The sequence below is a fragment of the Aquarana catesbeiana genome, linkage group LG04, assembly GCF_042186555.1.
Source record: "Aquarana catesbeiana isolate 2022-GZ linkage group LG04, ASM4218655v1, whole genome shotgun sequence".
NCBI lineage: Eukaryota > Metazoa > Chordata > Amphibia > Anura > Ranidae > Aquarana > Aquarana catesbeiana.
Genome location: NC_133327.1, coordinates 235,392,698 through 235,419,624, shown reverse-complemented (window position 1 = coordinate 235,419,624; position 26,927 = coordinate 235,392,698). Strand labels below are relative to the sequence as shown.

Genomic DNA, 26,927 nt, shown 5'->3' with positions numbered 1-26,927 from the left:
CCACATAACAAGACAGTCTCCCACATAACAAGACAGTCTCCCACATAACAAGACAGTCTCCCACATAACGTGACCATCTGTCGCCCACATAACAGGACAGTCTCCCACATAACAGGACAGTCTCCCACATAACAGGACAGTCTCCCACATAACAGGACAGTCTCCCACATAACAGGACAGTCTCCCACATAACAGGACAGTCTCCCACATAACAGGACAGTCTCCCACATAACAAGACAGTCTCCCACATAACAAGACAGTCTCCCACATAACAAGACAGTCTCCCACATAACAAGACAGTCTCCCACATAACAAGACAGTCTCCCACATAACAGGACAGTCTCCCACATAACAGGACAGTCTCCCACATAACAGGACAGTCTCCCACATAACAAGACAGTCTCCCACATAACAGGACAGTCTCCCACATAACAGGACAGTCTCCCACATAACAGGACAGTCTCCCACATAACAGGACAGTCTCCCACATAACAGGACAGTCTCCCACATAACAAGACAGTCTCCCACATAACAAGACAGTCTCCCACATAACGTGACCATCTGTCGCCCACATAACAGGACAGTCTCCCACATAACAGGACAGTCTCCCACATAACAGGACAGTCTCCCACATAACAGGACAGTCTCCCACATAACAGGACAGTCTCCCACATAACAAGACAGTCTCCCACATAACAAGACAGTCTCCCACATAACAAGACAGTCTCCCACATAACAAGACAGTCTCCCACATAACAAGACAGTCTCCCACATAACGTGACCATCTGTCGCCCACATAACAGGACAGTCTCCCACATAACAGGACAGTCTCCCACATAACAAGACAGTCTCCCACATAACAAGACAGTCTCCCACATAACAAGACAGTCTCCCACATAACGTGACCATCTGTCGCCCACATAACAGGACAGTCTCCCACATAACAGGACAGTCTCCCACATAACAAGACAGTCTCCCACATAACAAGACAGTCTCCCACATAACAAGACAGTCTCCCACATAACAAGACAGTCTCCCACATAACAAGACAGTCTCCCACATAACAAGACAGTCTCCCACATAACAAGACAGTCTCCCACATAACAAGACAGTCTCCCACATAACGTGACCATCTGTCGCCCACATAACAGGACAGTCTCCCACATAACAAGACAGTCTCCCACATAACAAGACAGTCTCCCACATAACAAGACAGTCTCCCACATAACAAGACAGTCTCCCACATAACAAGACAGTCTCCCACATAACAAGACAGTCTCCCACATAACAAGACAGTCTCCCACATAACAAGACAGTCTCCCACATAACGTGACCATCTGTCGCCCACATAACAGGACAGTCTCCCACATAACAAGACAGTCTCCCACATAACAAGACAGTCTCCGACATAACAAGACAGTCTCCCACATAACAAGACAGTCTCCCACATAACAAGACAGTCTCCCACATAACAAGACAGTCTCCCACATAACGTGACCATCTGTCGCCCACATAACAGGACAGTCTCCCACATAACAGGACAGTCTCCCACATAACAGGACAGTCTCCCACATAACAGGACAGTCTCCCACATAACAAGACAGTCTCCCACATAACAAGACAGTCTCCCACATAACAAGACAGTCTCCCACATAACAAGACAGTCTCCCACATAACGTGACCATCTGTCGCCCACATAACAGGACAGTCTCCCACATAACAGGACAGTCTCCCACATAACAAGACAGTCTCCCACATAACAAGACAGTCTCCCACATAACAAGACAGTCTCCCACATAACAAGACAGTCTCCCACATAACAAGACAGTCTCCCACATAACAAGACAGTCTCCCACATAACGTGACCATCTGTCGCCCACATAACAGGACAGTCTCCCACATAACAGGACAGTCTCCCACATAACAGGACAGTCTCCCACATAACAGGACAGTCTCCCACATAACAGGACAGTCTCCCACATAACAGGACAGTCTCCCACATAACAGGACAGTCTCCCACATAACAGGACAGTCTCCCACATAACAGGACAGTCTCCCACATAACAGGACAGTCTCCCACATAACAGGACAGTCTCCCACATAACAGGACAGTCTCCCACATAACAGGACAGTCTCCCACATAACAGGACAGTCTCCCACATAACAGGACAGTCTCCCACATAACAGGACAGTCTCCCACATAACAAGACAGTCTCCCACATAACAAGACAGTCTCCCACATAACAAGACAGTCTCCCACATAACAAGACAGTCTCCCACATAACGTGACCATCTGTCGCCCACATAACAGGACAGTCTCCCACATAACAAGACAGTCTCCCACATAACAAGACAGTCTCCCACATAACAAGACAGTCTCCCACATAACAAGACAGTCTCCCACATAACAAGACAGTCTCCCACATAACGTGACCATCTGTCGCCCACATAACAGGACAGTCTCCCACATAACAGGACAGTCTCCCACATAACAAGACAGTCTCCCACATAACAAGACAGTCTCCCACATAACAAGACAGTCTCCCACATAACGTGACCATCTGTCGCCCACATAACAGGACAGTCTCCCACATAACAGGACAGTCTCCCACATAACAAGACAGTCTCCCACATAACAAGACAGTCTCCCACATAACAAGACAGTCTCCCACATAACAAGACAGTCTCCCACATAACAAGACAGTCTCCCACATAACAAGACAGTCTCCCACATAACAAGACAGTCTCCCACATAACAAGACAGTCTCCCACATAACGTGACCATCTGTCGCCCACATAACAGGACAGTCTCCCACATAACAAGACAGTCTCCCACATAACAAGACAGTCTCCCACATAACAAGACAGTCTCCCACATAACAAGACAGTCTCCCACATAACAAGACAGTCTCCCACATAACAAGACAGTCTCCCACATAACAAGACAGTCTCCCACATAACGTGACCATCTGTCGCCCACATAACAGGACAGTCTCCCACATAACAAGACAGTCTCCCACATAACAAGACAGTCTCCGACATAACAAGACAGTCTCCCACATAACAAGACAGTCTCCCACATAACAAGACAGTCTCCCACATAACAAGACAGTCTCCCACATAACGTGACCATCTGTCGCCCACATAACAGGACAGTCTCCCACATAACAGGACAGTCTCCCACATAACAGGACAGTCTCCCACATAACAGGACAGTCTCCCACATAACAAGACAGTCTCCCACATAACAAGACAGTCTCCCACATAACAAGACAGTCTCCCACATAACGTGACCATCTGTCGCCCACATAACAGGACAGTCTCCCACATAACAGGACAGTCTCCCACATAACAAGACAGTCTCCCACATAACAAGACAGTCTCCCACATAACAAGACAGTCTCCCACATAACAAGACAGTCTCCCACATAACAAGACAGTCTCCCACATAACAAGACAGTCTCCCACATAACGTGACCATCTGTCGCCCACATAACAGGACAGTCTCCCACATAACAGGACAGTCTCCCACATAACAGGACAGTCTCCCACATAACAGGACAGTCTCCCACATAACAGGACAGTCTCCCACATAACAGGACAGTCTCCCACATAACAAGACAGTCTCCCACATAACAAGACAGTCTCCCACATAACAAGACAGTCTCCCACATAACAAGACAGTCTCCCACATAACGTGACCATCTGTCGCCCACATAACAGGACAGTCTCCCACATAACAGGACAGTCTCCCACATAACAGGACAGTCTCCCACATAACAGGACAGTCTCCCACATAACAGGACAGTCTCCCACATAACAGGACAGTCTCCCACATAACAGGACAGTCTCCCACATAACAGGACAGTCTCCCACATAACAAGACAGTCTCCCACATAACAAGACAGTCTCCCACATAACAAGACAGTCTCCCACATAACAAGACAGTCTCCCACATAACAAGACAGTCTCCCACATAACAGGACAGTCTCCCACATAACAGGACAGTCTCCCACATAACAGGACAGTCTCCCACATAACAAGACAGTCTCCCACATAACAGGACAGTCTCCCACATAACAGGACAGTCTCCCACATAACAGGACAGTCTCCCACATAACAGGACAGTCTCCCACATAACAGGACAGTCTCCCACATAACAAGACAGTCTCCCACATAACAAGACAGTCTCCCACATAACGTGACCATCTGTCGCCCACATAACAGGACAGTCTCCCACATAACAGGACAGTCTCCCACATAACAGGACAGTCTCCCACATAACAGGACAGTCTCCCACATAACAGGACAGTCTCCCACATAACAGGACAGTCTCCCACATAACAGGACAGTCTCCCACATAACAGGACAGTCTCCCACATAACAGGACAGTCTCCCACATAACAGGACAGTCTCCCACATAACAAGACAGTCTCCCACATAACAAGACAGTCTCCCACATAACAAGACAGTCTCCCACATAACAAGACAGTCTCCCACATAACAAGACAGTCTCCCACATAACAAGACAGTCTCCCACATAACGTGACCATCTGTCGCCCACATAACAGGACAGTCTCCCACATAACAGGACAGTCTCCCACATAACAGGACAGTCTCCCACATAACAGGACAGTCTCCCACATAACAAGACAGTCTCCCACATAACAAGACAGTCTCCCACATAACAAGACAGTCTCCCACATAACAAGACAGTCTCCCACATAACAAGACAGTCTCCCACATAACAAGACAGTCTCCCACATAACAAGACAGTCTCCCACATAACAAGACAGTCTCCCACATAACAAGACAGTCTCCCACATAACAAGACAGTCTCCCACATAACAAGACAGTCTCCCACATAACGTGACCATCTGTCGCCCACATAACAGGACAGTCTCCCACATAACAGGACAGTCTCCCACATAACAGGACAGTCTCCCACATAACAGGACAGTCTCCCACATAACAGGACAGTCTCCCACATAACAGGACAGTCTCCCACATAACAGGACAGTCTCCCACATAACAGGATAAGTTAACCACACCTGCAGTGAATTCTGAATTACCTCAGAAGCACCAAAACTGATGTGATAATTATTCAGCATTTTTCAAAGCTTATTGACAACCAAAAGCAACAGCATTGGGTAAAACCACACCCAGTATAAAGTAGAACTAAAAGGTAATTTTGTTTTTAGATTTGGATAGGGGTGGGTGGGGTTAGTACCCCTCTCAGGTTTTTATTGCTGCCTGTATCACTCTCTCTAATTGCTCTGATCACCAGTGTCACTGGCAATGAAAGTGAGGTTAAATCCACAATTTTTTGTTGCTGCCAAAACAGGAATAGAGGAGAAATATGACCTTACATATGGCGTAAAAAAATAAACATATCAAAAAAACAAAAAATAAAAAAACACACTGCTTTCATAACCGTATGGCTTTTTACCGATCTTAAAGCAGCTATTAGGCCCCATTCACACCTGAGAATAGAGTAGCATTCAGCGACATAAAATTACCCAAATCCTGCCTTCTAGATGAGTATTTTTGCGTGATATACTTGTACTTGCATGTAAACATGTATAAAATGTATATGAGTACACACATGAATTCATTCTAATGATTAAAAAAGGAATTCTTACATTTCTGAGGCCTCATTCACAATTGCGATTAGGGTCCTCAGCGGAATGGAATCACAGGTGGTTGTGAACAGCCGCTCCCAGGAAGCCGGTCTGCATTCACGGTCAATCATCTATTCCTAATCGCAAGATGCACAGACACATGTGAACGGCTATGGCTCTAGTCAGCCTGTCATTGCTGTGTACTGACTTTCTGGCTGCAGCATAAGATCCATACAGGACAATATAGGGTCCATACAGGACATGGCTAAGCATCCATACAGGACACTGTATAGGATACATTCAGGACACAGAATAGGAGCCATACACATACAGAAAACAGTATAGGGTCCGTACAAGTCTTGGCATGGCATCCATACAGCACACTGTATAGGATCCATACAGGAGAAGGTATAAGACACAATATAGGACATTGTATAGAACCCATACAAAACACTGTATAGGATCCATATAGGACATAGCATGGCATCCATATAGGTAGGGTAAAGAACCCATATATGACACAATACCGAACCCATACAGGACACAGTATAGGAGCCATACAGGACACAGTATAAGACGATATAGCACATTGTATAGGACCCATACAGAACACTGTATAGGATAGATACAGGACATATCATCCATATAGGTAGGGTACAGAACCCATATATGACACAATTCCAAACCCATACAGGACACGGCATAGGAGACATACAGAAAACCGTATAGGGTCTGTACAAGACTTGGCATGGCATTCATACAGGACACCATTTAGGATCCTGACAAGCCATGGTAAAAAAAATCCATAGAGGACAAGGAATAGGACCCATACAGCACACGATATAGGACCCACGCAGGACACGGTATAAGACATGATATAGGACATTTTATATGACCCATACATAACCCCCAATATAGGATCCGGAATAGGATCCATATAGGACATTGTAGAAGATCCATATAGGACATGGTATAAGATCAACACAGGACATAATATAGGATCAATATAGGACATGGTATAGGACCCGTACAGGACACGGTATAAGATCCATATAGGACATGGTATAAGATCCACACAGGTCACAGTATAGAATCCATATAGGACATTGTATATGACTCATACAGAACATCGTATAAAATCCACACAGGTCACAGTATAGGATCCATACAGGACAAGGTATATCACCCATACAGGACATTGTATAGGACTCATACAGAACACAGTATAAGATCCACATAGAACACAAAACAGGATCCAATTAGGACATGGTATAGGACCTGTATAGGACCCATACAGGACCAAGCATAGTACCTGTACAGGACACAGTATAGGATCCATGTAGGACATTGTATAAGATCCATACACTACGCAGTATAAGATCCATACAGACAACAGTATAGGATCCATGTAGGATATTGTATAACATCAATACAGTGCACAGTATAGGATAGGATCTATGTAGGACATTGTATAAGATCCATACAGTGCACAGTATAGGATAGGATCCATGTAGGACATTGTATAAGATCCATACAGTGCACAGTATAGGATATGATCCATGTAGGACATTGTATAAGATCCATACAGTGCACAGTATAGGATAGGATCCATGTAAGACATTGTATAAAATCCATACAGTACACAGTATAGTACCTGTACAGGACACTGTATAAGATCCATACAGTACACAGTATATGATCCATATAGGACTTTGTATAAGATCCATGCAGTACACAGTATATGATCCATATAGGACTTTGTATAGGATCCATGCAGTACACAGTATAGGATCCATATAGGACTTTGTATAGGATCCATGCAGTACACAGTATAGGATCCATATAGGACTTTGTATAAGATCCATGCAGTACACAGTACAGGATCCATATAGGACACATTCTGAGAGCTGACAACATGTCCATGGCCCCTGTTCACCTGTCCTAGTGTTGCACACAGCGATCGCTATGAAGCAGGGAAGGTTGGTGTACCCATCCCACGTGTAGGGGTGTGCGGGCACCGGGGAGAGGTGACAGCTGCCCACATGTGACATGCGGTAAGTAGGTGATGGGAGAAGGAGCACACAAGGCATGCAATGCATGGAGGACAGGCACTCACAGGGCATTCATAGGAGAAGGCGCACTCCGTCTTGTAGACTCGGTCCCCTGACTTGGGCACTCTGATGGTGGGCATGTAAGGGACAAGCAGCTCTCCCAGGTCTGCAGCCATCTTCACATTCCTGCTGCTCCCAAACAATGCTGTGTGACTGTACACCCAGCGGCCCCGGCATGGGAGGGCAGGACAGATGATGCTATTTTAATCCAATAGCAGATCACACCAGCTCTGGGTCCTGGGAGGGAGGGGGCTAACTCTGCCAGTAATGCCTATTTATAGAGAGGGCTAACTTTTATTTTCTTTATAGACCTGACACAAATGCCCGTCTTCCCATCTATAACCAGGCTGGAAATCATCGTCACACACATAAGTGGACTTCTTAGTTATGGGTGGAGTGGGGAAAGATTGGGGCCCATGGCAAGTGGAGAGATTCCTTCACTTCCTGTCTGGGGAGGAGATTGTCCTCTGTACAGGAAGTCAGGACAGATCTCCACCAGCAAAACAAACACTGTCCTAAGGGAAAGGCCAGCGCTGTATTGCCATCCGAGGTCCTTTTGCAGATTTTCCCTAATTTCCTGTTTGGTAAAACTTTGTCCCCAAAACAGGAAGTGAGGAGAAATCTATAGAAGGCCAAATTTACACTTGGGCAGCCTCTAAGAAGCAATCCAAGGTGGGTCACTTTAAAGAGGGTGGATAAACAGCCGCTGCCACATATTCAGGAGGCAATCCTGCCCTGTCCTAAATGCCTGTATTTTTTTCTTTTTTTTTTTTTTTTTGCTATCGAATTTTAATAGGAGTAATGCACCACAACCACAAACCAAGCCTTTGGCTTGTGTTTACAGCCCCATTGACTTAAATGGGATAGTTTGTCTGGCATAGGGTTGCCACCTCATCCCTTTAAACCCGAACACATGAATTACACAGGTTCTGAGGCTAGCTTAATGTAGATAAGGCACCAAGTGAGTTTAATTACCACCTTAATCAGCCTCAGAACCTGTGTAATTAATATGTGCTAGGGTTTAAAGGGATGAGGTGGCAACCATAGTCTGGCAGTGGCTCAACAAACCGTGTTAAATTTGCTGCAGCCGGTGTACAGCCCCCTCTCTTTGTATGGTAGTGTGTGGTCAGAGGGCGGTAAAACCATGGCTCAACTGCATGCTTTTACAACTCTCAGGCCACCCATATGAAAGAGGCCCCAAGGTTTAGATTGCAGTGGAGGGGCAGCAAAAACACACAGAGGAGGTATGTTTTTATCACCCCTTCCGCAACCACTGCCCCTTTAAGTCTGCATTTGTGGCTAAAGGTGTGAATTGTTGTCAAATTGCCAGGTTAGAGATTTTCAAATGGTATTATATATGAAAGATATCACTGAACTTTGACCTCATCTATCTTTGATAGGTAATGCCATTTTAACCTCCCACTGACCATATAACACACAGTATCTCACAAAAGTGAGTACACCCCTCACATTTTTGTAAATATTTAATTCTACCTTTTTATGTGACAACACTGAAGAAATGACACTTTGCTACAATGTAAAGTAGTGAGTGTACAGCTTGTATAACAGTGTAAATCTGCTGTCCCCTCAAAATAACTCATCACACAGCCATTAATGTCTAAACTGCTGGCAACAAAAGTGAGTACACCCCTAAGTGAAAAGGTCCATATTGGACCAATTAGCCATTTTCCCTCCCCGGTGTCATGTGACTAGTTGCGTGTTACAAGGTCTCAGGTGGGAATGGGGAGCAGGTGTGTTAAATTTGGTGTTATCGCTCTCAGTCTCTCATACTGGTCACTGGAAGTTCAACATGGCATCTCATGGCAAAGAACTCTCTGAGGATCTGTAAAAAATAATTGTTTCTCTACATAAAGATGGCCTAAGATATAAGAAGATTGCCAAGACCCTGAAACTGAGCTGCAGCACAGTGGCCAAGACCATACAGCGGTTTAACAGGACAGGTTCCACTCAGAACAGGCCTCACCATGGTTGACCAAAGAAACTGAGTGCACATGCTCAGCGTCATATCCAGAGGTTGTCTTTGGGAAATAGACATATGAGTGCATATGAGTGCTGGCAGAATTGCACCCACCTTACATCAGTGGGAACACTGATGTAAGGGAGAACTCCGCTGGGAACACTGATGTAAGGAAGAACTCTGCTGGGAACACTGATGTAAGGGATAACTCTGCTGGGAACACTGAAGTAAGGGAGAACTCCGCTGGGAACACTGATGTAAGGGAGATCTCCGCTACGAACACTGATGTAAGGGAGAACTCCACTGGGAACACTGACGTAAGGGAGAACTCCTCTGAGAACACTGATGTAAGGGAGAACTCCTCTGAGAACACTGATGTAAGGGAGAACTCCTCTGGGAACACTGATGGCTTAATAACGTCAGGAGCAGCACTGCATCCAGCCCTGCCCCTAGGCTGCTCTAGAGGAAGGAGGCGGGCCTCCTGCATAAGCAGCGTATTTGTCAGGGGAGCTTGGATTGACACGGGGGTGGGGCCGTGAATAGCTATGTATGTGTAAGTGACCTACACTGCTGTTTAAGAAAGCCCATCAGAGATCCCTGTTCCCAAGAGCTTGCATACCCCACTCCATCTCCCCTGGACCCTCTAGACCACTCACCTAAGGACAGGGACCCACCTTCTCCCCTGGGGACAGGGACCCTCCTTTTCCCCTGGGGACTAGCATCCTATCTCCCCTGGGGACAGGGCCCCCTTCCCCCCTGGGGACAGGGACCCCCCTTCTCCCCTCCAGACAGGGACCCCCCTTCTCCCCTGGGTACTGGAATCTTATATCCCCTGGGGACTGGGACCCCTTCTCTCCTGGGGACAGGAACCCCTTCTCCCCTGGGGACAGTGACCCCCTTCTCCCCTGGGGACAGGGACCCCCCCATCTCTCCTCTGGACAGGGACCCCCCTTCTCCCCACCGGACAGGGACCCCCCTTCTCCCCTGGGGACTGGAATATTATCTCCCCTGGGGACTGGAATATTATCTCCCCTGGGGACTGGGACCCCTTCTCTCCTGGGGACAGGGACACCCATCTCCCCTGGGGACTGGCATCCTATCTCCCCTGGGGACTGGGACCACTTCTCCCCTGGGAACAGAGACTCCCTTCTCCCCTGGGGACTGGGACCCCTTCTCACCTGGGGACTTGGATCCTATCTCACCTGGGGACAGAAACTCCATTTCCCCGGGGACAGGGACTCCATCCCCCTTGGGGAAAGGGACCCCACCTCCACTAAGAACAGGAACCTGATCACCCTGTGTGTGTCAACCTCACCGACCTGCCTGATCACCCTGTGTGTGCCAACCTCACCACCCTGCCTGATCACCCTGAGTGTGCCAACCTCACCGCCCTGCCTGAAATGTGTCCTGTGTGAGAGCCCTCCTGTGACAGCTCTTATCAGGACTTTACCCCACTGTGTGCTCCCCCTACATGGATACATGGATGTGCTCCCACTACAAGACTGACCCGTCTGTGTGCTCCTCCTACATGACTGACCCCTCTGTGTGCTCCCTCTAGATGTCTGCATACTCTGACCACCTCCTGTATCATGTGCACATACTCTGACCACCTCCTGTATCCTGTGCACATCCTCTCACTACCTTCTGTATCCTGTACACATGTTCTGACTACCTCCTGTACCATGTCCGCAGCCTCTAACCACCTCCTGTACCATGTCCGCAGCCTCTAACCACCTCCTGTACCATGTCCGCAGCCTCTAACCACCTCCTGTACCATGTCCACAGCCTCTAACCACCTCCTGTACCATGTCTGCAGCCTCTAACCACCTCCTGTCTGCAATCTCTGACTATCTCTTGTCTTTTATCATGTCTGCATTCTCTGAGGGGAAGACTGGAGAAGAATCAATATTGAGAGCACTGCCAAGATGGGGATTATGGGAGAAGTCAGACGTGTATGGACTGTGGAGAAGAGACTAAAGAATAAAACCAGAGCCACCAACTTGGAGCCGTCTAACTGAGCCCTGCACAGTGCACCTGAGAGGAGGTCAGTGACAGCGTCATTAGGCCAGTCTGAGGGAGGGTCACTGATGTCCCCGGGGGAGATAGTGTCGCTGTCCCCAGGGGAGAAGAGGTCCCTGTCCCCAGGAAAGGAGGAGTCCCTGTCTCCGGGAGAGTGGCCCAGAGGGCCCCTATCCACAGAGGTCACAAGAGGTCTCTGTCCCCAGGAGAGAAGGAGTCCATGTCCCCAGGTGAGTGGCCCAGAGGGCCCCTGTCCACAGGGAAGAAGAGGTCTCTGTCCCCAGGGGATAAGAGGTCTCTGTCCCCAGGGGATAAGAGGTCCCTGTCCCTAAGGGAGAAGAGGTCACTGTCTCCAGGGGAGAAGGAGGGACTCTGTCCCCAGGAGAGAAGGAGGGACTCTGTCCCCAGGAGAGAAGGAGTCCCTGTCCCCAAGTGAGTGGCCCAGAGTGCCCCTGACCTCAGGGCAGAAGAGGTCCCTGTTCCCAGGGGAGATAGTGTCCCTGTTCCCAGGGGAGAAGAGGTCCCTGTCCCCAGGGGAGATAGTGTCCCTGTCCCCAGGAGAGGAGGAGTCCCTGTCTCCAGGAGAGTGGCCCAGAGGGCCCCTGTCCCTAGGGGAGAAAAGGTCTCTGTCCCCAGGGGAGAAGAGGTCTTTGTCCCCAGGGGATAAGAGGTCCCTCTCCCCAGAGGTAAGAGGTCCCTGTCCCAAAGAGAGAAGGGAGTCCCTGTCCCCAGGCGAGAAGGGAGTCCCTGTCCCCAGGAGAGAAGGGGGTCCATGTCCCCAGGGGAGAAGGGGGGTCCTTGTCCCCAGGGGAGATAGTATCCATGTCCCCAGGGGAGAAGAGGTCCCTGTCCCCAGGGGAGAAGGGGTCCCTGTCCCAGGGGAGATAGTGTCCCTGTGCCCAGGGGAGAAGAGGTCCCTGTCCCCAGGAGAGAAGGAGTCCCTGTCCCCAGGAGAGAAGGGAGTCCCTGTCCCCTGTCCCCAGGAGAGAAGGGGGTCCCTGTCCCCAGGGGAGAAGGGGGGTCCCTGTCCCCAGGGGAGATAGTGTCCCTGTCCCCAGGGGAGATAGTGTCCATGTCCCCAGGGGAGATAGTGTCCATGTCCCCAGGGGAGAAGGGGTCCCTGTCCCCTGTGGAGAAGAGGTCCCTGTCCCCAGGAGAGGAGGAGTCCCTGTCCCCAGGTGAGTGGCCCAGAGGGCCCCTGTCCCTAGGGGAGAAGGGGGGACTCTGTCCCCAGGAGAGAATGGAGTCCCTGTCCCCAGGAGAGAAGGGAGTCCCTGTTCCCATGAGAGAAGGGGTCCCTGTCCCCAGCAGAGAAGGGGTCCCTTTCCCCAGGTGAGTGGCCCAGAGAGCGCCTGTCCATAGGGGAGAAGGGGGGACTCTGTCCCTAGGAGAGAAGGGAGTGCCTGTCCCCAGGAGAGAAGGGAGTGCCTGTCCCCAGGAGAGAAGGGAGTGCCTGCCCCCAGGAGAGAAGGGAGTGCCTGTCCCCAGGAGAGAAGGGGGTCCCTGTCTCCAGGTGAGAAGGGGTCCCTGTCCCCAGGTAAGAAGGGGCCCCTGTCCCCAGGGGAGAAGAGGTCCCTGTCCCAAGGGGAGAAGAGGACCCTGTCCCCAGGGGAGAAGAGGTCCCTGTCCCCAGGGGAAAAGAGGTCCCTGTCCCCAGGAGAGAAGGAGTCCCTGTCCCCAGGTGAGTGGCCCAGAGGGCCCCTGTCCACAGGGAAGAAGAGGTCTCTGTCCCCAGGGGATAAGAGGTCCCTGTCCCTAGGGGAGAAGAGGTCACTGTCTCCAGGGGAGAAGGAGGGACTCTGTCCCCAGGAGAGAAGGAGGGACTCTGTCCCCAGGAGAGAAGGAGTCCCTGTCCCCAAGTGAGTGGCCCAGAGGGCCCCTGACCTCAGGGCAGAAGAGGTCCCTGTTCCCAGGGGAGATAGTGTCCCTGTTCCCAGGGGAGAAGAGGTCCCTGTCCCCAGGGGAGATACTGTCCCTGTCCCCAGGGAAGAAGAGGCCTCTGTTCCCAGGTGAGTGGCCCAGAGGGCCCCTGTCCCCAGGAGAAAAGGGAGTCCCTATCCCCAGGAGAAAAGGGAGTCCCTATCCCCAGGAGAAAAGGGAGTCCCTATCCCCAGGAGAGAAGGGAGTCTCTCTCTCCAGGGGAGATAGTGTCCCTGTCCCCAGGGGAGAAGAGGTCCCTGTCCCCAGGAGAGGAGGAGTCCCTGTCTCCAAGAGAGTGGCCCAGAGGGCCCCTGTCCCCAGGGGAGAAAAGGTCTCTGTCCCCAGGGGAGAAGAGGTCTTTGTCCCCGGGGGATAAGAGGTCCCTGTCCCCAGGGGTAAGAGGTCCCTGTCCCAAAGAGAGTAGGAGTCCCTGTCCCCAGGTGAGTGGCCCAGAGGGCCCCTGTCCCCAGGAGAGAAGGGAGTCCCTGTCCCCAGGAGAGAAGGGAGTCCCTGTCCCCAGGAGAGAAGGGGGTCCATGTCCCCAGGGGAGAAGGGGGGTCCCTGTCCCCAGGGGAGGTAGTGTCCATGTTCCCAGGGGAGAAGAGGTCCCTGTCCCCAGGAGAGAAGGGGGTCCCTGTCCCAAGGGGAGAAGGGGGGTCCCTGTCCCCAGGGGAGATAGTGTCCATGTCCCCAGGGGAGATAGTGTCCATGTCCCCAGGGGGGAAGGGGTCCCTGTCCCCTGTGGAGAAGAGGTCCCTGTCCCCAGGAGAGGAGGAGTCCCTGTCCCCAGGTGAGTGGCCCAGAGGGCCCCTGTCCCTAGGGGAGAAGGGGGGACTCTGTTCCCAGGAGAGAATGGAGTCCCTGTCCCCAGGAGTGAAGGGAGTCCCTGTTCCCAGGAGAGAAGGGGTCCCTGTCCCCAGCAGAGAAGGGGTCCCTTTCCCCAGGTGAGTGGCCCAGAGAGCGCCTGTCCATAGGGGAGAAGGGGGGACTCTGTCCCTAGGAGAGAAGGGAGTGCCTGTCCCCAGGAGAGAAGGGAGTGCCTGTCCCCAGGAGAGAAGGGGGTGCCTGTCCCCAGGTGAGAAGGGGGTCCCTGTCCCCAGGTGAGAAGGGGTCCCTGTCCCCAGGTAAGAAGGGGCCCCTGTCCCCAGGGGAGAAGAGGTCCCTGTCCCAAGGGGAGAAGAGGTCCCTGTCCCAAGGGGAGAAGAGGTCCCTGTCCCCAGGAGAGAAGGAGTCCCTGTCCCCAAGTGAGTGGCCCAGAGGGCCCCTGACCTCAGGGCAGAAGAGGTCCCTGTTCCCAGGGGAGATAGTGTCCCTGTTCCCAGGGGAGAAGAGGTCCCTGTCCCCAGGGGAGATACTGTCCCTGTCCCCAGGGAAGAAGAGGCCCCTGTTCCCAGGTGAGTGGCCCAGAGGGCCCCTGTCCCCAGGAGAAAAGGGAGTCCCTATCCCCAGGAGAAAAGGGAGTCCCTATCCCCAGGAGAGAAGGGAGTCCCTCTCTCCAGGGGAGATAGTGTCCCTGTCCCCAGGGGACAAGAGGTCCCTGTCCCCAGGAGAGGAGGAGTCCCTGTCTCCAAGAGAGTGGCCCAGAGGGCCCCTGTCCCTAGGGGAGAAAAGGTCTCTGTCCCCAGGGGAGAAGAGGTCTTTGTCCCCAGGGGATAAGAGGTCCCTGTCCCCAGGGGTAAGAGGTCCCTGTCCCAAAGAGAGTAGGAGTCCCTGTCGCCAGGTGAGTGGCCCAGAGGGCCCCTGTCCCCAGGAGAGAAGGGAGTCCCTGTCCCCAGGAGAGAAGGGAGTCCCTGTCCCCAGGAGAGAAGGGGGTCCATGTCCCCAGGGGAGAAGGGGGGTCCCTGTCCCCAGGGGAGGTAGTGTCCATGTCCCCAGGGGAGAAGAGGTCCCTGTCCCCAGGGGAGAAGGGGTCCCTGTCCCAGGGGAGAAGAGGTCCCTGTCCCCAGGAGAGGAGGAGTCCCTGTCCCCAGGTGAGTGACCCAGAGGGCCCCTGTCCGTAGGGGAGAAGGGGGGACTCTGTCCCCAGGAGAGAAGAGGTCCCTGTCCCCAGGAGAGAAGGGAGGGAGTCCCTGTCCCCAGAAGAGAAGGGGTCCCTGTCCCCAGGAGAGAAGGGGTCCCTTTCCCCAGATGAGTGGCCCAGAGCGCCCCTGTCCATAGGAGAGAAGGGGGTGCCTGTCCCCAGGAGAGAGGGGGGTCCCTGTCCCCAGGAGAGAGGGGGGTCCCTGTCCCCAGGAGAGAAGGGGGTCCCTGTCCCCAGGTGAGAGGGGGCCCATGTCCAGAGGGGAAAAGGGGGTCCCTGTCCTCAGGGGAGAAGAGGTCCCTGTCCCTAGGGGAGAAGAGGTCCCTGTCCCCACGGGATAAGAGGTCCCTGTCCCCAGGGCCTCCTCTGCTATGAATGCCAGGGCCTCACTGTGTGTGTGTGATGTCACTGGTTGCTAGACGCCAGCAACCAGTTAGTACAATGTAGCTGGTAGGGTGGCTGGCTGTGTTAGTTTCATTCCGGGACACTGTATTGTTCCAGAATGAAGGTACCCGGGACAGACATGCCAAATGGCACCCTAAAACCAGCCCACTGAGCCATCGGCCTACCGGGAAACTGGCCAGTACATGCCTGAGTGTTAGTGTGCAGTGATCGTTCAGCGGAGTGGAGCGAATCAATGAAATGCGCAGTATGCCGGTGTTCGGTCGAGAAGTGCTCCCCATCGGATAGTGCCTGGCCTGAACTGCGCATGCGCAACGCATGCACCGTACGTAACAGCAGAACAGCTGATTTTAACATCAGCTATTCTTACAGCGAGACGGCGCAGGCGCAGAAGAGTCGATACTCTGACCACCTCCTGTATCCCGTCCGCATCCTCTGACCACCACCACCTGTACCATTTCCACATCCTTTGACCACCACCTGTACCATTTCCACATCCTCTGACCACCACATGTACCATTTCCACTTACTCTGACTGCCTCCTGTATCCTGTCCGCATCCTCTGACCATCACCTGTACCATTTCCACATCCTTTGACCGCCTCCTGTATCCTGTGCGCATCCTCTGACCACCTCCTGTACTATGTCTGCAGCCTCTAACCATCTTGTGTACTATGTCTGCAATCTCTGACTATCTCTTGTCTTTTATCATGTCTGCAGTCTCTGAAAGGAAGTCTGGAGAGGAATCAAGAGTGAGAACGCCGCCGGGATGGGGATTACTGGAGGAGTCAGACATGTATGGACTGTGGAGAAGAGACTATAGAATGAAACCAGAGCCACCAACTTGGAGCCGTCTAACTGAGCCCTGCACGATGCACCTGAGAGGAGGTTGGTGACAGCGCCGTCAGGCCAGTCTGAAGGGGGGGGGCGGTCACTGATGTAATGGGGGGAAGTAAATGCAATAATGTAAGGGGCACCGATATAAAGATTTCACCTTAGATTAGTAAACACCCCCCTTACTTTAGTGTATTCACTCTGCGGAAAGTGGTCTCTGGTCACCAGGGTCTCCCACCCCCACATCAGAGTTTCCGGCATTTCCCTTTACATCAGAGTCTGCAGGATTCTCCCTTGCGGTGCATGGGAACTCAGATATAAAGGAAAAGGCTGCAGAGCATGATCTAAGGAGGAACTCTGAAGTAAGGGGTGCTCTGGTCACCAGAGACCACCTTATATCAGAGTCCACTGCATTCCCATTTACATCAGAGTTCCCACTTATATCAGAGTCTGCAGCATTGCCCTTTACATCAGTGTTCCCCTTTACATTAGGGTTCGCAGAGTTCCCCCTTGCACTGTAAGATTAAAAGGGATGGAGGCCCACAGACATGTCCAGGGAACACAGAAGCTACATGGGTTAGATTAGAAGGGTTATAGGCCACCTTCAGGTGATGGATACTGGTTATACCCAATCCAAGAAGTTCACTCCCTATATAACCCTTCCTCCTTCCAGGAGCACATCAATTTTTGTAGCAAAGCAATATACTTAAATCCCAAAAAAGAGGGGAGGGACCTCTGTGTCCCATGATGTACTCCAAGAAAAGGATTTTTCAAGTAAGCTGTTATAAAAATCCTATTTTCTATATTGTACATCATGGGACACAGAACCTTAAGTAATTACTTAATGGGATGTCCCATGGCAATGCTACTTGAGGGGAGAGAGACACAACCCGGAGGGTACCCCAAAACTTCAGGATCTATACTGCTGCCTGCAGCACACTGCGCTCGAAGGTAATTTCCTCATACCTCCTTACATCCAGCTGATAACATTTTGTGAATGTATGCACTGAATACCAAGTTGTGGCCTTCCAGATCTGAGCCATGGAAGCCTGATGATGCACTGCCCAAGAAGCACTAACTGCCCTGGTAGAGTGCGCCTTAACTTGAAAAGGGCGAATCTTACCCCTTAAATCATAAGTTTGAATTATCACTTGCCGAATCCACTTAGCGACAGTGGATTTTGACGCTGCCTGTCCTTTCTTGGGACCCTCTGGCAGAATAAATAAGACATCAGTCTTACGAATCTGACCAGTTGCCTTTAAATAGCTTTTCACTGCTCTCACCACATCAAGACAATGTAGTGACTTTTCTTCCTTGGAACATGGTTTTGGAAAAAACGATGGCAGGACAATATCTTGGTTCAGGTGAAAACCTGAGACCACTTTTGGCAAAAAGTGTGGACGAGGGCGTAACACCACTCTGTCCTCATGACAAATCAAATATGGCTCTTTACAAGAAAGAGCAGCCAATTCGGAAACCCTCCTTGCTGAGGATATAGCAACCAAAAATACCAACTTCCATGTCCGAAGGACTAATGCCCTGTACATACGGTCGAATTTTCAGACGGAAAATGTGTGATAGGACCTTGTTGTTGGAAATTCCGACCGTGTGTAGGCTCCATCACACATTTTCCATCGGAATTTCTGACACACAAAGTTTGAGAGCTTGCTATAAAATTTTCTGACAACAAAATCCGTTGTCGGAAATTCCATTCGTGTGTACTCAAATCCGACGCACAAAGTGCCACGCATGCTCAGAATGAATTAAGAGACGAAAGCTATTGGCTACTGCCCTGTTTATAGTCCCGACGTACGTGTTTTACGTCACCGCGTTCAGAACAATAGGATTTTCTGACAACTTTGTGTGACCGTGTGTATGCAAGATAAGTTTGAGCCAAAATCCGTTGGAAAAAATCCATGGATTTTGTTGCCAGAATGTCCGATCAATGTCAGATCGTGTGTACAGGACATAAGGGAATATGTTGTATTGGTTCAAATGGCCGTCCCAAGGGTTCAAGGGAGGTTTGACGGGCGGATTAAGCCGCGTTACCCCTTGCATAAAACCCCGGACTAAAGAATGTGTAGCAAGTGGTCTTTGAAATAAGACCGATAAAGCTGAGACTTGGCCCTTAATAGTACTCAAGGCCAATTTCATTTCTACCCCTAATTGTAGAAAGGCAAGAATTCTGCCTATGATATATCCCTGAGGGTGCCAACCCTTGGATTCACACCAGGTAACATAAGCCCTCCAGACTCTATAATATATAGTTCTGGAAGCTGGCTTCCTTGCATTAATCAGGGTAGAGATAAGTGACCGGGAAAGCCCACGTTTCTTTAGAATGTGGGTTTCAATAGCCAAGCCATTAGGAAGGAAGGATGGAATATCGGTCCCTGTGAGAGCAGATCTGGCCGTGGTGGGGAGGGACCATGGTCCCTCCACTGCGATCTTTACGATTTTTGCATACCATGACCTTCTGGGCCATACTGGTAACATAAGAATTACCGGCTTTCTTTCCAGCTTGATCCTGCAAAGAAGTCGAGGCAGCAACTGAATAGGAGGAATGCATAGATCAGTGAGAACTAATCTCATGGGGTCACCAATGCATCTGTTCCGCATGCAAGTGGATCCCTTGTTCTGTCCACAAAGTTGACTAACTTCATGTTGAACCTGGACGCTAGAAGATCTACGTCCAGAGTCCCCCATCTTTGGCAAACAGCCCGAAATATGTCGGGGTGAAGAGACCATTCCCCTGGGAATAACTGCTGGCGACTTAAGTAGTCCGCCTGCCAATTCTCTATTCCCGGAATGAAGACTGCCGAACATTCCTTTCTGCCCAAGTTAGAATATGGTTCACCTCTCTCTGTGCTGAGAGACTTTTGGTGCCCCCTTGCGGATTGATATAGGCCACAGCTGTGGCATTGTCGGATTGAATCCTGACAGGACAATCCCGTAACCTGAAAGTCCAGGCCTTTAGAGCCAGACGTACTGCCCGAATCTCTAGGATATTAATGGGCAAGGTTCTTTTGGTTCTTGACCACTGTCCCTGGACAGTTGTCTTTTCTAGTACTGCTCCCCAGCCTAAAAGGCTGGCATCCGTCGTTACCACTTTCCAGATGACTGGTCTGAAGGATTTTTCCTTTCAGCAGATTCTGGGTTTAGTAACCACCAGGTGAGGCTTTGGGACACTCTTGGGGACAGCTGCATTGACAAGTCTAAAGTTTGAATTGTTTTGTTCCAAGCAGACAGGATACTGTTTTGCAACAGTCTTGAATGAAACTGGGCGTAGGGAACTGCTTCGAATGAAACCACCATAGTTCCTAGCAACCTCCTGCAAAGGCGAATGGAGGGATCGCCATTTGACCTGACCATCTGCACCAGCTCTCTTATGGAGTTAATCTTTGTCTGAGGCAAGAACACCTTTTCCTGGGCTGTGTCTGTGATCAGACCCAAGTACTCCAGCCGTTTTAGCAGTATTAAGGAAGATTAATCTAGGTTAAGAATCCAACACAAACTTACCAGATAATTGGTTGTAGTGCATATGCTTTGCTCCAAACAAGCCCCCAACTGATCTATTAGCAATAGATCGTCTAGGTACGCTACGACTGTTATGCCCTATGCCCTTAACCTGGCCGGAGGTGGGGCCAGCACTTTGGTGAACACCCGGGGTTCTGTGGCTAGCCCGAAGGGCAGGGCTACAAACTGAAAATGCTGCTGTTCTAACTCGAACCGTAGAAACTTTTGGTGAGCGGGAAATATAGGGACATGCAGATATGCATCCCTGATGTTGATTGATGCCAGAAGTTCTCCTCCGAGAAGGATAGAAACTACTGACCTGATCGTCTCCATGCGAAAGGAGCAGATGTTCAGGAACTGATTTAGATTTTTTAGATCTAGAATGAGTCTGACATCTCCATTTGGTTTCGGTACCATAAAAAGGTTTGAATAAAACCCCAAACCTTGCTCTTTTGTGGGGATCTATATGATCACCCCTTGAGATATTAATCGGCCTAGTGCCTGAAACAGAGATTGTCTTTTCTCTGGATCTTTGGGAACGGTTGACCTCAGGAAGCGAGACGGTGGAAAGTCTCGAAATTCCAGCTTGTACCCCAGCGTTACAGTGGAGATGACCCATCTGTCCTGAATTTCCTCTTTCCAGACTTTTGAAAACTGCAGAAGTCTTCCCCCGCACCTTGGTGAGGGGGGTTGCCTCTTCATGATGAGGCTTTAGGATTCTGCTTTGCAGGTTTCCAACCCCAGGATTTCTTTTGAACCTGGGTCTGACTCTGAGATTTTCCTCTAGAGTCTGACGGCGGAGGCCGTCGCCACCACCTAGAGGCAGTAGCCTCTGGCGTAGGAGAAAGAGCCTGTTTAAATGAAGGGCGTTAATACTTTCTTTTGACTGGCAAAAGAGTACTTTTCTTACTAGAAATGGTTTGGATATATTTGTCCAAGTCTTCTCCAAATAGTCGCTCCCCATGAAAAGGGAACCCAGTTAGAAGGTTTTTACATGGTGCTTAAGCTGACCAATTTTTTATCAACAGGATTCTACACATATGCACAAGCATAAGCGTAAGGTGGGACACCTGGTGAATAGAATCTTTAATATCATCTATGACAAAGCATAATGCTTTTGGTAGTTCAGCCCATGGATGCCTCCAGTGGAGCTCCTCAGAGTACATCTTCACTCGTGACAAACACCTTAGACACTGGCATCCCCAATGTACACAAACTGAGGATTCAAGTCAGAAGAGGTTACCAATGGTCTCTGCTTTAGGGCCTTAGCCATCCAGCCCCCCCCCCCCCCCACCTCCACCCCAATCTCAAGCCCAGGTTTCTCCTGCTGAACTGTGATCATACCTGTTGGTTGCTAGGTACACCAGTGTCTTAGCAGCCAATGACGTGCTTGCCCCAACACTACCAGGGCGATGAAACTTCCTTGGTTTATACCTGCTCTGCCTTCCAGCCTCCACCATACTGTTACAGCCATGATGAGAGTCTTGGTAAGGGTGACTCTGATGGGGACCTTAAATGTGAAGGACAACTCTGCCATGAACCCTGATTAAGAGGGGACTGATGGGGACCCTGATTCCTTTTTTTTTTAGCCCACACATACAGGGTATTTGTAAAATATATGATGTGGCCCTTGTGCTTGCTGAGAAGTTTGTAGACCCTGGCCTAGACAAATATAATTATGCTCTCATAACAAAAAGAAAATTCTGGGCAATTCTAATCTATTGAACACTGGTATAAGTTCTGCATCATTTTTATAGTATAGGTTCTCTTTATAGTGTGGTTCTGTGGTATAGCTAGGTAGACACTTGTATTATAGATGATGTCCTTAACTCGTTTCCAAAGCCCCATGACTAAAATCCAGCCTCTCTTTCCCAGCCTGAAGAGGAAGAAGGTCAGCCAGCCTGATGACGTCCTCGATGGCATTGGAAATTCTCAATAAATTTGAATTCTGTGTATCAGGGTGCTATGTCAGTTTACTGGACTCCATTCTAGACGAGAGGTTATATAGGAGGTTATTAGTTTTGTGTTGTCACCTGATGGTGAGGGTTGTCATATTTGGCTTTGCAGAGGATGTCCCTCCTTCTATTACTGCCTGAAAATATACAATGTAAATGCCCCATTTTTCTGCAGTGTGTTTGGATTGTGATTGGATGGGGGTGTGTCCTAAACAACACAGATGTTACCCCATCCCTGGAATATTACCTGATTCTATTTTTTTAACTCTAAATTATAACTTCCCGCTGATACTTTGTGTAAATAAAGACAAAACTTTTTTAGTTTTGGATGGAGTGGGGAAGGGTTAGGACCCCTGTCACTTTTATATTGCTGTTTGTCCCCGCTGGAGAGATTCACAATTTATATTTGCCCTGGTGACCATTGTCTGTGAAACAGCAAGTGTTGGGGAATCCATTTGAAAGAGGTGAGGGGAAATTTTCCAAAGGGGGCAACTGTTTTGTGACAACTAAAAGGAGATTTCCCTTCACTTTGGAGAGATTTCTCCTCACAAGAAGTGAATATCCTGATCTCCTGCTGTATTCAAAACTTTAGTTATGACTCTACATACACTTTGAAGTGTACTGTAGCTAAAAAACTGTTGAAAACGGCTGAAAACCGATATGAAACCTTATTGGTGCCGTTGTGCATACTGCCTGGGAGCTCACACCTCTGACACATTGCAAGAGACTGGTAGGAATTGTATGACTCACCAAATGGGTAAAATGTTCTAGAGGAGAGGGGTCCCAGGAAGAGGCTTCTAGTGTGCACAGGTGGAGGTGGAACAATAAAGATTTATGAAAATGTTGACATCTGGTCTTTGTGATTCAGACTTCTATCAGAACCGTGGACACGTTCCATTCTGCCTGCACCTGCTCCTTTTGGTCACTGGCATGATATGTAAGCTTAGAAGTAGCAACATTTTCTGTCTTTGTCCTCTCTGAGATGTCTTTCCACTTTCTCTATCGTTCATTGATGGGCGAGGTTCATTCGATTCTGGACCCAAATTCCTTCCTAAGGGTGCGAAAGTTTCGCATTGAGTCGGTGCACTTAGTCATAGCCTCCGTGCACCAGGGGGAACTTCTGGCTTTGATTGACATTAAGGATGCTTATTTTCACATCCACATTTGTCGCCACCATCGGACTTGGAGAGAGATCTGTCCGTCACAATTAAGACCTTGCAGGATCTCGGATGGGTCCCCAACCTTCCTGCTTGGTCTTGCTTCCCTCCAGGTCTGGATTATCTGGGACTTTCGCTGGACACGTCCATGACAAACTTCTTCTTCCCTCTGGAAAAACTTCAGAAGTTGCATTTTTAATGATTACCGTCTTTCCTTTCTTTCCTTGCAGGCAAAGTCCATTTGGTTTTGCATGAGGATTCTGAGTCTCATGGTGGCTTCCTTCGAGGCAGTTCCTTATGCCCAACATCATGCCAGACCATTGAGATCCTGACCAAGTGGAACAGAGCTCCAGGGTCCTTAGACCTTCCCAACCGGTTTTCTCGCCTGACCAAGGCATCATTGATTTGGTGGATTCGCTCTCCACTTCTGTACAGGAAGTCCATTCCTCCCCTCAGTTTGTGGATTGTCACCATGGATGCCAGCCTCTTCAGGTGGGGGTGTGTGTTGGAGCATTCCTCTATCCAGGGCTGCTGGGCTCTGGAAGAGTCCAGTCTTCCCATCAAACCACGGTGGCTTATATCAACCATCAGGGCCGCACCAGGAGCTCTACAGCGGCCCTGGAGGTGTCCCGAATCCTCGAATAGGTGGAACGGCATGTTCTGGGCCTATCTGCTGTCCACATTCCAGGAGTAGGCAACTGGCAGGTGGACTATCTCAGTCACAAGAGTCTGGATCAGAATGAGTGGTCCCCGCACCCCGAGGTTTTTCTTGAAATTTGTCAGTGTTGGGGCACCCTGCATGTCGACCTCTTTGTATCTCACTTAATTGGAAGGCTCCCAAGTTTGTTCGCCCAGTCCAGGGACCCATGGGCAGTTGCGGTGGATGCTCTGGTGGCACCAGTACTCCCTGATTTATGTATTTCCACCGTTGAAGCTCCTTCCCTGGTTGTTATCACGGATACAGCGGGAAGGTATTCTGGTCATTCTAGTGGCTCCGGATTGGCCATGCAGGGCTTGGTTCACAGATCTCATTTGGCTGGTGGCAGAAACGCCTTATGCTCACAAGTTTTAAACATATAGTCCCAAGCCACCCTATTGAAGGCCTTCTTTGCATCAGTTGAGAGGAGAAGGCCCTTTATCTTATATGAATGAGATATCATTAGATGTATTCGATTCAAAACTTTTGTAATATTGTCCCTGGCCTCACTTTCTGGCATAAAGCCCAATTGTTCCACTCCAATTAACTTTGTTAGTAGTGGCCTTAAATGATTTGCTACAATTTTAGCGAGAAGTTTTAAATCAATATTTAAGAGTGAAATTGGTCTATAATTAGAGCACTCTGTGGGATATTTACTGGGCTTTGGTATAACAGTTATGTAAGCCAAAAGGAAAGAATCCAGTATATTTTATTAGTCGCTTAAAGAATTGATTGTCACTAAGGGGGGTCTTTTTATTAAATTGTTTTATAGTACTAGGATGTAAATCCATCGGTGTCCTGGGCTTTTGCCAGATTTTACATTTTTAATAGTGTTTTTAGTAACTCTTCTTTTGTGATAAGTTGTTCAGCGATTGCACACTGTCAGAGTTTAGAGTTTGTAATTTACTCTGTATCAGATAGTTTTTAAAGATATGTGCCCTTTCACTTTGCAGATTATCAGGCACACTCCCCTGCACAGCCATTCACTGGGAAGACCAGTGTGCTGCTGTTTCTCCTCCCTCACCTCTCTATGCAGCTGAGAACAGAGGAAATGTGATCACTTATAAAAAAAAGGGAAAAAGATATATATATATATATATATATATATATATATATATTTTATATCTATACACAAATGTTTTACCTTTCATTTCTATTTTAAACTGTATGGGTTGTTATATAAGGTGAGGGTTTACAGATACTTTAACCGGTTCCTGACCAACTGAGGCAGGTTGGCCCAGCTGTGCGAAGCATCGTAGCTATACATCGTGCGCACCCCCCCGCCGGCCACAGCGATCGGATTAGATCCAGAACCGATTAATCTCCAGTGAAATCTGGCCTAGACCTGGTGATCGGTCCTGGCGAATGAGATCCTTCCCCTGTCTAACTGTAAACACTGACAGGGGAAGTGATGTCATCTCTCCTCGTGTCGGTCTTTTCCGTTCCAGACCGAGGAGAGAAGACATCCCAGAGTAAGTGCTCCAACACTACACTGACACCAGGTCACGTAGGCACATATCCCCCCCCGATCACCCCCCCAGTTAACCCCTTCACCCCCCTGTCATTGTGTCACCCAGTCCGGAATCCGGGTTTTTTTTTTTTGATCGCTGTACTGGTGTCATTAGTGACAAAAAATCAGCATTAGGGTAATTAGTCTTAGGCCCAGATAGGTCTAGGGACCCCCAAACCCCCCTAATAAAGGTTTAACCCCCTTGATCATCCCCTGTCACCAGTGATCACTGTATAAGTGTCACGGGTGACACAGTTTAGCTAGTTTATTTTTTATAGCATCAGGTCCCCTGCCGTAATTAACACAATAAAGGTTTAACCCCCTGATCACCTGGCAGGTGATCAAAGTTAGGTTTTAGCATCAGATAGGGTCTGCGTCGCCCGAGGCAGCGTCAGATTAGTGCCAGTAGCGCTAACACCTACACATGCACCATATGCCTCCCTTAGTAGTATAGTGTCTGAACGGATCGATATCTGATCTGATCAGATCTATACTAGCGTACCCAACAGTTTAAGGTTCCCAAAAACACAGTGTTAGCGGGATCAGCCCAGATACCTGCTAGCACCTGCGTTTAGCCCCCCCGCCCAGCCCACCCAAGTGCAGTATCAATCGATCACTGTCACTTACAAAAACACAAAACACATAACTGCAGCGTTCGCAGAGTCAGGCCTGATCCCTGTGAACGCTAACAGTTTTTTTTGCAGCATTTGAAGCAGTTGCTGACAGTCAGGTGCTTTTTTTCTTGTGAGTCTAACTACTGTACCAGTAAATTTAGAGACCAAAATGCCAAATCGAAGGTACAGTAGTGAAGAGGCCTACACGTTTCTGAGCATGACAGATAGTGAAGAGGAAGTCACTCATCTGTCAGATTCAGGCTCAGAATACGAACCGTTAAACAGCAGCGACACCCTGACAGATAGCTCTGACGACGGAGTTGAGGTCCCTGCCAAGGTCAGGCGTACCAGACCCTGTTCTTCTTCTGCTGTCGTTGAGGTGCAAGAACTTGCAGGGCTCTCGTATGGAGCAGAGAGCCAGCACTAGCGCCACTCATCCTTCTGGTGAACTGGCAAGCACCAGCGGCCTAGTACATCCTGGTCGTACATCCAGCACTGCAGTAACACTTGGTGAAGCGGCGAGTCCCATAAGTGCAGTTCAAGCTGGCGAGGTGGCAAGCACGAGTAGTGTCCCGCT

At 49.5% G+C, this 26,927-nt stretch overlaps 1 protein-coding gene and 1 pseudogene across 1 annotated transcript in view; both read right to left on the bottom strand.

The window, feature by feature from the left end:
• USP13 (ubiquitin specific peptidase 13) overlaps positions 1 to 7,958 on the bottom strand; it is a 141,703-nt gene extending 133,745 nt beyond the window's left edge. The window contains exon 1 of the mRNA XM_073626270.1: positions 7,738 to 7,958. Within this exon, the coding sequence (XP_073482371.1) occupies positions 7,738 to 7,848 (111 nt within the window). The 5' untranslated portion in view covers positions 7,849 to 7,958. The remainder of the gene's footprint in view (positions 1 to 7,737) is intronic.
• Positions 7,959 to 11,574: 3,616 nt separating this feature from the next.
• On the bottom strand, positions 11,575 to 23,800 carry LOC141141223 (uncharacterized; annotated as a pseudogene).
• Between the last annotated feature and the right edge of the window lie 3,127 nt (positions 23,801 to 26,927).